The 11,072-nt window shown below is 57.8% G+C and overlaps 1 protein-coding gene across 1 annotated transcript in view; it reads right to left on the bottom strand.

The window, feature by feature from the left end:
* HCN2 (hyperpolarization activated cyclic nucleotide gated potassium and sodium channel 2) overlaps positions 1-11,072 on the bottom strand; it is a 38,813-nt gene that overhangs the window by 1,356 nt on the left and 26,385 nt on the right. The window contains exons 6-8 of the mRNA XM_017885625.1: positions 7,794-7,940; positions 2,160-2,400; positions 1,740-1,939 (exon numbers count right to left, since the gene is read on the bottom strand). Of these exons, the coding sequence (XP_017741114.1) occupies positions 1,740-1,939; positions 2,160-2,400; positions 7,794-7,940 (588 nt within the window). The remainder of the gene's footprint in view (positions 1-1,739; positions 1,940-2,159; positions 2,401-7,793; positions 7,941-11,072) is intronic.

Below are 11,072 nucleotides of genomic sequence, written 5' to 3'. Positions count from 1 at the left end.
TAGGTAATACCTACTGTATACAATAAGCACACATGTAGCCTCTCTTGCCTACAGTATGGATATTGAGTACCTGCTGTATACAGGCACCTGCTATGCACAACGAGCATGCATGAAGCACCTGCATACAGAAAGCAGGTGTTTTGTTTTTTTTTTTGGAGAGACAGTCTCGCTCTGTCGTCCAGGCTGGAGTGCAGTGGCGCCGTATCAGTTCACTGCAAGCTCCGCCTCCACGGTTCACGCCATTCTCCTGCCTCAGCCTCCCGAGTAGCTGGGACTACAGGCGCCCGCCACCTCGCCCGGCTAATTTTTTGTATTTTTAGTAGAGACGGGGTTTCACCGTGTTAGGATGACCTCAGGATCATGATCCTGACCTCATGATCCGCCTGCCTTGGCCTCCCAAAGTGCTGGGATTACAGGTGTGAGCCACCACACCCGGCAGCAAGCAGGTATTTAATGCCTGCTGTGTACATGGAGCGGGTATCACTGTACAGCAAGTATGCATGTGTACCATCTGTATGTGCTGATTATGTAATGAGTGCCTCCAGTGTGCCACAGGCATACCGAGAACACCTGCCTGTAAACAGCCTGTGCTCAGCGCCTGCTGCATACAGAAGGTATAACCTAAACACCTGATATTCAGGAATGTGTTGCGTACTCACTGTATAAAGCAAGTTGTGGAGTGCTTCCTACTGTACACTGGGGAGCTCCCTGACACCACTCCATCGCACCTGTCCTGCGTTTCAGCCACGGTGTTCATTCCCATTCCCACAAACAGCAGCACGAGCCGCGATCTCCCTCGCGCCTACATCCAGTCATCAGGGCTCTGCCCCTCCCTGCCCCGGAGACTGCCCCCTCAGAGACCAAGTCACCGTCTCCCTCCTGGACACGGGCTGCCTTGGCGGATACAATCTGACCAGGTCCTCTGCCCACCTAGAACCCTCTATGGCTCCCTGATGCTCCTGATTTAGTCAAAACTCTCCCTGCCACCCACTGGGCCCTGTGTGTCTGGCTCCCCCTTCCTCCCCGACCTCCTCCAGGCCTCCCTGGCTCTCTGGACTCTAGGCCTCCTTTCCACGTGGCCTTGGGGCCTTGGAACGTGCTGTGTCCACTCCAGGAACACACCTTCCTCCCCCTTTCCACGTGGCATCCCTTACCCTGGTCTCCACTCTGCATTCCCAACTCAGGGAAACCCACCGGCCCCACCTCCCCTGCTGGCACACAGCCCAGTCGTGTGTGATTTGATCACCAGTCCATAAGCCTCCCTGGGAGTCTGAGTGGGCCGACGGGTCTGCCCCTTGCCCCTCTAGCACACAGCAGGGGCTCACCGAGCATTCAGCACAACCGAAAACACCCTGTGTATTCCCTTCCTTGGGAAACAGGCTGCCCCTGGCCAAAATAGGGCAATAGGTCAGAAAATCAGCCTGTAGACCCAAAAGGGTCCCAGGAGTGGCCAGCCACTGCCCCCGCCCGAGCCACACCCCTGCTGCCTTGGCCACGCCGCTGCCCCAGTCATTCCCCTGATGCCACAGCCACACCCGTTCCCCCTTGCCACCGTCGAAGCCACGTCCCTGGCTCTTGGCCACGCCTCCGAGGTATCAGCCACACCCCTCCTGCCCCGGCCACGCCCCCGACCCTCAGCCACACCCCTCCTGCCCCAGCCACGCCCCAGGCCTCAGCCACGCCCCAGGCCTCAGCCACACCCCTCCTGCCCCAGCCACGCCCCCAGGCCTCAGCCACACCCCTCCTGCCCCGGCCACGCCCCCGGCCTGCTCACCGATGCGGTCCAGGCGGTCGATGGCCACCGTCTCGAAGGCGCGCCGCATCATGGGGTACTCCTCCAGCACCTCGTTGAAGTTGTCCACGCTCAGCGAATAGAGGCGGCAGTAGGTGTCGGCCCGCACGCTCGCCGTGCGCCGGCCCCGGGTGAGCAGGCAGATCTCTGCACGTGGCAGGCAGGGCCGTTGGACGGGGCGGGCACCGCGGCCCTCCCCACCCAGGCGCACGGCCCGGCCTCTGCACCTTGGCCAGCGTGGGCGCTTCCCACCCAGGCTCTCCCCGGTGCCTGCCCCAGCCCAGCCCGCAGCCCGCAGCCCCCCGGCTCTGCACACCGCGGGGGGCGCGCGCCCCCTCCCCACCAGGCGCGCCCCGCTCCAGCGCACCCCCGAAGTAGGAGCCGTCGGACAGCTTCATCTCCTTGTTGCCCTTGGTGAGCACGCTGACCACGCCGTGCTGGATGAAGTACATCTTCTTCCCGATGGTGCCTTCGCGGATGATGTAGTCACCCGGCTGGAAGACCTCGAACTTGAGCTTGGTCAGCATGGCCGTGACGAAGTTGGGGTCAGCGTTGGCGAACAGCGGCATGGAGGCCACCAGCTTCCGGCAGTTGAAGTTGACGATCTCCTGCAGGGGGGAGGCAGGGCTGGGTCCGCTGCAAACCCCACTCCCGCTTCCCTCTTGCCCTGCCTCTGGGACCGGCTCACCTCTCAGGCCCCAATTTCCTTGCCTGAGAGACGGGCTCAGCCCCGCAGGCGGACCGAGCTGCCGCCGTCAAGGACCGGAGAAAGCAAAAACCCTCCCTGCTCCTCGCTATTTGACATCGTATTGGCGACATCTGCCAATCCAATCGGACCAGGAGGGGCAACTGTAGACATAAGCACTGGAAAGGAGGCCGGGGAGGGGAGGCTCACGCCTGTGACCCCAGCATTGTCGGAGGCTGAGGCAGGAGGATCGCTTGAGCCCAGGAGTTCTAGACCAGCCTGGGCAACATAGTAAGACCCCCCGTCTCTACCAAAAAAAAAAAAAAGCCAGGTGTGGTGGTGGGGCACCTACTCTCAGCTACTCAGGAGGCTGAGCATGCAGATGACTTGACCCCAGGAAGTGGAGGTTGCAGTGAGCCGTGATCCCCACACCACTGCACTGCAGCCTGGGTGACAGAACAAGACCCTGACTCTAAAAAAAAAAAAAACAAAAGGAAAAAAAAAAGGCCGGGCACAGTGGCTCACACCTGTAATCCCAGCACTCTGGGAGGCCAAGGTGGGTGGATCGCCTGAGGTCAGGAGTTTGAGACCAGCCTGGCCAACATGGCGAAACCCCATTTCTACTAAAAATACAAAAAATTAGCTGGGTGTGGTGGCGCATGCCTGTAATTCCAGCTACGTAGGAGGCTGAGGCAGGAGAGTCTCTTGAACCCGGGAGGCGGAGGTTACAGCGAGCCAAGAGCCTGGGCGACAGAGCAAGACTCCATCTCTGTCTCACACACACGCACACACACAATCGGGAGAGCTACAGTATTTGGTCAAACTATTAGGTGATTTTTGAAAAATCAACATAAAAAGCAAGGGCCTTGAGATGAATAGATGGTGTTAAGGGCGAGTTCCCCTTAGCAAGGCAGCTTCTAAGGACCGCAGTGTTCCACCTTTGCTCCATGTTCACTTTAGGAACCAGCTATCGAGCTGTGCCCTTATGACGTGGGCACTGATACTTTTTTTTTGAGACGGAGTCTTGCTCTGTCACCCAGGCTGGAGTGCAGTGGTGCCATCTCGGCTCATTGCAACCTCCGCCTCCCGGGTTCGCGCCATTCTCCTGCCTCAGCCTCCCAAGCAGCTGGCACTACAGGTGCCTACCACCACGCCCAGCTTTTTTTTCTTTTTTGAGATGAAGTCTCGCTCTGTCGCCCAGGCTGGAGTGCAATGGCACAATTTCGGGTCACTGCAAGCTCCACCTCTTGGGTTCAAGCGATTCTCCTGCCTCAGCCTCCCGAGTAGCTGGGATTACAGGCACTCGCCACCACGCCCGGCTACTTTTTGCATTTTTAGTTGAGATGGGGTTTCACCATGTTGGCCAGGCTGGTCTTGAACTCCTGACCTCAGGTGATCCGCCCGCCTCAGCGCCCCAAAGTGCTGGAATTACAGGTGTGACCCACTGCGCCCGGCAACAGCTGCCATTTCTAACCCAGGGAGATTGCGCCTTCCTCAGCCAGGCCCAGGTGACCCTCGCGGCTGCTGAGCCTGCAGAATGGTGCAAGCCCTCAGAAGGAATCTGGACACCCGGGCCCTGGTTTAGCATCCATGTGGAGATCACCTCACAAAAGACCAGAAGCAGAGAGGAGGCGCCAGGTGCCCCAGCCAGGAGGACACAGGGCAGTGGGTATCTGCGTGTGTTTGTTTTGTCTTAAAAAGAAAAATAGTGGCCGGGTGTGGTAGCTCACGCCTGTAATCCCAGCACTTTGGGAGGCCGAGATGGGCGGATCACGAGGTCAGGAGATTGAGACCATCCTGGAAAACACGGTGCCTCTCTACTAAAAATACAAAAAATCGCTGGGCGTGGGTGGTGGGCGCCTGCAGTCCCAGCCTACTCGGAAGCTGAGGCCAGGAGAATGGTGTGACCAGAAGGACGGAAGCTTGCCCAGTTAGGCCCAAGATCACGCCACTTGCCCTCCAGCCTGGGCGACAAGTGAGCAAGACCTCCTGTCTCAAAAAAAAAAAAAAAAAAAAAAAAGGCCGGGCGCAGTGGCTCATCCGTAAATCCAGCACTTTGGGAGCTGAGACGGGCGGATCACTAGGTCAGGAAGATCGAGACCATCCTGGCTAACACGGTGAAACCCCGTCTGTACTCAAAAAAATACGAAAAACTACCGGGCCGAGGTTGGCGGGCCACCTGCGTTAGTCCCAGCTACTCAGGAGCTGAGGCAGAAAAGGCGTCAACCCGGAGGCCGAGCCTTATGCCAGTGAGCATGAGATCCGGCCACTGCACTCAAATAGGCCCAGGAATGGTGGCTTTCATGACTGTAATCCTGGCACTTGGGAGGCTGAGGCCAGGCAGTCACTTGAGATCAAGAGTGTTAAGACCAACCTGACCCAATATGGTAAAACCCCATCTCTACTAAAAACACAAAAATTAGCTGGGTGTGGTGGCCACGCCATATCTCACTACTAGGAGGCTGAGACAGGAATCGCTTGACCCAGGGAGAGCAGATTTCAATGAACAAAAGATCATGCCACTGCACCTCCATCCTGGGTGGACAGAGCAAAGACTATCTCAAAATAAATATAAAGCCGGCGCGGTGGCTCATGCCTGGAATCCACACTTTGGCAGCTATACGGGTGGACCACAAGGTCCAGGAGTCAAGACCAGAAATCTGCCAAGATGGTGGTGAAACTCTGTCTCTACTAAAAATACAAAAAAAAAAAAAAAAAAAAAAAAAATTAGCCGGGCATGTGGCGGGCCGCCTGTAGTCCCAGCCACTCGGGAGGCTGAGGCAGAGAATTGCTTGAACCCATGAGGCGGAGGTTGCAGTGAGCCGAGATCACGCCATTGCACTCCAGCCTGGTGACAGAGTGAGACTCATCTCAAGAAAAGAAAAAAAAAAGGCCCAGGCCCGGTGCAGTGACTCACATCTGTAATCCCAGCACTTTGGGAGGCTGAGGCAGGTGAATCACGAGATCAGGAGATCGAGACCATCCTGGCTAACACCGTGAAACCCCGCCTCTACTAAAAATACAAAAATTAGCCAGATGGGGTGGTACATGCCTGTAATCTCAGCTACTCAGGAGGCTGAGGCAGGAGAATCACCTGAGGTTGGGAGTTCGAGTTTGAACCCAGGAGGTGGAGGTCGCCATCAGCCAAGATTGCGCCACTGCACTCCAGCTTGGGTGACAGAACGAGACTCTAATAAAAAAAAATTGGTCGAGTGCAGTGGCTCACACCTGTAATCCCAGCACTTTGGGAGGCTGAGGCAGGCGAATCACCTGAGGTTGGGAGTTCGAGACCAGCCTGGCCAACATGGTGAAACCCCATCTCTACTAAAAATACAAAAATTAACCGGGCGTGGTGACACTCCCCTGTAATACCAGCTACTCAGGAGGCTGAGGTGGGAGAATCACTTGAACCTGGGAGGTGGAGGTTGCAGTGAGCCGAGACTGCACCACTGCACTCCAGCCTGGGCAACAGAATGAGACTCGACTCCGTTTCTAAAAAAAAAAACAAAACAAAACACTAAAGTGGAAGTGTCCAACGCAGGAAACTGGGTAGAGGGACAGGGACAGGATGGAGCCAGGCTTCTCTGAATATATACAGTTGTTTTTGTTTTTTTGAGACCGAGTCTCTCTCTGTTGCCCAGGCTGCAGTGCAGTGGCGTGACCTTGGCTCTCTGCAACCTCTGCCTCCTGGGTTCAAACGATTCTCCTGCCTCAGCCTCCTGAGTAGCTGGGATTACAGGCATGCACTACCACGCCCAGCTAATTTTGTATTTTTAGTAGAGAGACGGGGTTTTACCATGTTGGCCAGGCTGGTCTCGAACTCCCGACCTCAGGTGATCCGCCCACCTCGGCCTCCCAAAGTGCTGGGATTACAGGCATGAGCCACCGCGCCTGGACATATGTAGGTTTAAAGATTTGACTTTGCAACTCCTAGGCACCTAAAAAATGACCAAGTACTGCAGGTTGCCAAGGGCTGGGGACAGGGAGCCGGGCTGGCGGCTGACAGCCTAGGTCTCCTTTTTGAGAACGTTCTGGAGTTGGTTGTGGCGTTGGGTGCATCACTCTGTTAATACTAAAAGCCACTGCATTTGATGCGTTTTGTGGTCTGTGAGTTATGTCTCTATAAATGAATGAATGAAAAATCAGTCATCAAATGCAATTAAGCATTTTCAGCGAAGCGAACCGCAGTGTATGCCTCCTGGGAGGCAATGCGTGTAAATGCCCCCCAGAAGCATTCCCGGGGCCCACGGTCCCAAGGGTCAGGCCTGTCTTGTCCGCCTCCTCGCCCAGCTCCCCCAGCCCCTCCTCAGGGCCTCTGCCCAAGCCAGGTGCTCCCCCCGGGACACCTTGCCTGGCTCACATGCGGCCGTGCTCTGATGTTGCCTCCCCGTCCTCATCCCTCCCTGCTTCCCAGAGCTGCTCTCTGCTGCCTGGGTGATCGCAGCCGCTTTCCCTAGGCCCTGCTTCCTGAGGGTAGGGCCTTCAAGCACAGAGCAGGGCATGCAGTCGGCGCTCAACAACTGCTTGATGGGTGTTGTGGGTTGACCTACATCTCCCAGAAAGACAGGCTGATATCCCGACCCCGGTTTCATGTGGAAATAGGGTCTTTGCAGACGTGACCCAGTTAAGGAGAGGCCACGAGGAACCGGGTGGGCCCCGATCCAACGTTGTAGGATGGATTTACAAGAAGAGACAGAGACGCACAGGGGAGAGGGCTGTGAGCAGATGGAGGCGGAGATCAGGGAGATGCATCTGCAAGGCGAGGGCGCCCGGAGCCCCAGACGCCGGAAGAGGCAGGAAGGATCCTCCCCGGGGGCTCCGGGGGTAGCGCGGCCGGCCCACGCCTTGATTTTGGGCTTCTGGCCTCCAGGACCGTGGGAGGCTGAATCTCTGCTGTTCTAGCCACTCAGACTGTGGGTATTTGTTCCCGCAGACCCAGGAAACTTGCCCAGGGTCACCCAGGCTACAGAAACAGCTGGGAGTTAAACCCCCTCATCAGCCTGAGTGGTCCCAGGCCCTGGTGCTCAGCGGCCTCTGAGGCTCCTCCCTCCCCACCCTGCCCTGCTTCTGCCCCACCCTGTCGGGCACAGACCCCCCCACCTCTGTTAAGGGGGCGTCAGGAAGCAAGGCGGGGTGGCGGGGTCCCGGGGGTGCAGAGGCTCACGGCGGGGGGGATGCGAGTACAGGTCTAGCTCGAGTCCCTCCTGCTGCAGCTGAGGTTCTGCGCCTCCTTCAGGGACCGGCTCCTGGGCACCAGGAGAGGGAGGCCGGCCCTGTGCCCGAGGCTGCCTCCCGCCTGCCCGGCGCCCGCCTCACCTCCCGCAGGGGTCCGTTGAGCTCGCCCAGGATGCTGTCCTCGTCAAACATCTTGCCCTGGTAACGGTGCTCGTAGTAGTCGTGGATCTTCTGGCGGAAGTCGGCCGGCAGCTTGTGGAAGGACATGTACTGCTCCACCTGCTTGTACTGTGGGGAGGAGGTGAGGCTGGGTCAGACACCACCCCCGGCCTGCAGCGGGCACATAGGCACCTGCTTGTACCGTGGGGAGGTGAGGCTGGGTCAGACACCGCCCCCGGCCTGCAGTGGGCACACGGGCACCTACTTGTACCGTGGGGAGGAGGCGAGGCTGGGTCAGACACCACCCCCGGCCTGCAGTGGGCACACGGGCACCTACTTGTACCGTGGGGAGGAGGCGAGGCTGGGTCAGACACCACCCCCGGCCTGCAGTGGGGACACGGGCACCTGCTTGTACTGTGGGGAGGTGAGGCTGGGTCAGACACCGCCCCCGGCCTGCAGCGGGGAGACAGGCCTTCACACCTGCTTGTACTGTTGGGGGTCAGTGCTGGGTCAGAAACAGACCTGGCCCGCAGCGGGGAGACAGGCCTCCGCCACACAGGGGCCGCCAGATTCAATAACAGCAAATAAACATGCTTCTATTTAAATCAGAGTTGAATTCGTTTCAATGATAAACTCAATTTTTTTTTTTTTTTCTGAGAGAGTCTCGCTCTGTTGCCCAGCCTGGAGGGCAGTGGCACGATCACAGCTCACCACAGCCTCCACCCCTGGGCTCAAGCGAGCCTCCCACCTCAGCCTCCTGAGTAGCAGGGACTACAGGTGTGCACCACCACGCCTGGCTGATTCTTTGATTTTTTGTGGGGATGAGGTCTCGCCATGTTGCCCAGGCTGGTCTTTAACTCCTGGGCTCCTCGGCCTCCCAAAGTGCTGGGATTATAGGTGTGAACCACCTCGCCTGGCCAAGTCAATTCATTCTTAACACTCTGAATAATTGATATTGATATCCTAAATAATAATTCTAAAATAATATTAAATTAATTATCAGGGGCAGGGTGGGCAGATAAAGTTCAGGATCTCCATTTGTTTATTTATTTATTTATTTATTTATTTTTTGAGACGGAGTCTTGCTCTGTCGCCCAGGCTGGAGTGCAGTGGCCGGATCTCAGCTCACTGCAAGCTCCGCCTCCTGGGTTCACGCCATTCTCCTGCCTCAGCCTCCCGAGTAGCTGGGACTACAGGTGCCCGCCACCTCACCCGGCTAGTTTTTTGTATTTTTTAGTAGAGATGGGGTTTCACCATGTTAGCCAGGATGGTCTCGATCTCCTGACCTCGTGATCCGCCCGTCTCGGCCTCCCAAAGTGCTGGGATTACAGGCTTGAACCACCGCACCCGGCCAGGATCTCCATTTAAAGTTGAATTGCAGGCTGGGCGCGGGGGCTCACGCCTGTAATCCCAGCACTTTGGGAGGAGGAGGTGGGTGGATCACTTGAGGTCAGGAGTTCAAGACCAGCCTGACCAACATGGTAAAACCTCATCTTTACTAAAAATACAAAAATCAGCCAGGCGTGGTGGCAGGTGCCTGTAGTCCCAGCTATTCGGAAGGCTGAGGCAGGAGAATCTCTTGAACCCAGGAGGCGGAGGCTGCAGTGAGACAAGATCGCGCCACTGCACTCCAGCCTGGATGACAGAGGGAGACTCCATCTCAAAAACAAACAAACAAAATAAATAAAGTTGAATTGCAGAAAAAAATAACAATGTTTAGGGCAAGTATATCCTTGTAATATTTGAAATATACTAAAAAACTTATTTGGTGCTTCTCTGAAATTCAGATGTAACTATGTATCCTGAATTTTTTTTTTTTTTTGAGCCTCTGGCCTCAAGCAATCCTCCCACCTCAGCCTCCTGAATAGCAGGGATTACAGGTGTGCACCACCACGCCCAGCTAATTTTTTTTATTTTTTGTAGGGATGAGGTCTCGTCATGTTGCTCAGGCTAGTCTTAAATTCCTGACTTCTGGTGATCCACCTGTCTCAGCCTCCCAAAGCGCTGGGATTACAGGCAGGAGCCACTGAGCCAGGCCTAGTGCCCTGAATTTTATCTGGCAGCCCTACCCCTGAGGAATGGGTGGGCACCTGACTCTATGAGGAGAGGGCCCAGGTACCCTGACACACAGGACCCCCTTCCCAGGGCCTCCAACCCTGCGGGGGCTCCGGCCCCTCCCTGGTGATCTTTCTAGAAACCACCGGGTCAGCCCCTCCCGAGCAGGGAAGGGAGCGTGGGTGCCGGGCAGGGGTGCCAGGCCCTGCTGTCCCCAGAACGGTGCCCCCCGGTGGCTCCAGCTTCACTTCCGCCCCAGCCCCGCCTGGCCGCAGCTGCCCTGAGCTCAGCGGAACCCGTGACGACGGGCGGGTGGTGGCACCAGCTTATGTTTGGGTGCGAGGCCCGTGGCTTCCGGACAGCCGGGCGCCTGGCACGGGGCCCAGCTGACCCAGCCGATCCTGCCAGCCACTGCTCGGGGGGTGGGGAGAGGGGGGCACTTGACTCCCAGCCAGCCGCCTCACAGAGGGAAACTGAGGCACCGAGCGGAGCATGAGGCCCAACTCCAGGGGCCGCCCATAGGGCCAATACTAATCTCCCTCCACCCTTCCCAGCTCCCCTGTGTCCCCTCCACGGCCAAGCCTAGGATTAGCCCGGTGGACGCTGCAGGCCAGAGACCACGTCTGAGCAGTGGGGCAGCCTTGCTGTCCCTGAAGCCTGGCCCTGACTGCCGGCCACCGGCGTGCCCTCAAGCGACCCCAGCCCTCTCAGGACCCGCCAGGCCCCTTCCCCAGCCCAGCCCCATCCTGAGCCGGCCTAGAGACCCCCAGGTGGGCCCAGCCTTCTGGCAATGCCTGTCTCTCCTGCTCTCACTCCAGGCTCCCCCATATCCCCTTCAGCCCCAGGGGCTTCCTGTGTCCAAGGACTGACCCTGTCCTGCCCTGACCCCAACTCAGCCCCTTCCAGCCCAGCCTGTGTCCCCTCCCCAGCCCCTGCCCCAAGTCCATCTCCAGGCTCCAGACCTCCCTCCCCATCACAGGGCCAGCGCTTCTCACCACTGGCTGCAAGGGTTTCTGTTCCTCCCCCTAATCACAGCCACAGACCCGCAGGGTCCCCTACCTCCCCATCACGCTGTCTCTGCCCTGAGCATGACACTTGGAGCTGGGTGGAGGGCCAAGTCTGCCTCTCACCTCAGACCCCAGAGTTGGGTCTGCCTCCCCCGTCAGACCCCAGATCTGGGCCCGCCTCCCCGTCAGACCCCAGATC

The sequence above is a fragment of the Rhinopithecus bieti genome, unplaced genomic scaffold, assembly GCF_001698545.2.
Source record: "Rhinopithecus bieti isolate Rb0 unplaced genomic scaffold, ASM169854v2 scaffold_15283, whole genome shotgun sequence".
NCBI lineage: Eukaryota > Metazoa > Chordata > Mammalia > Primates > Cercopithecidae > Rhinopithecus > Rhinopithecus bieti.
This window is presented reverse-complemented; position numbering and strand designations above follow the sequence as displayed.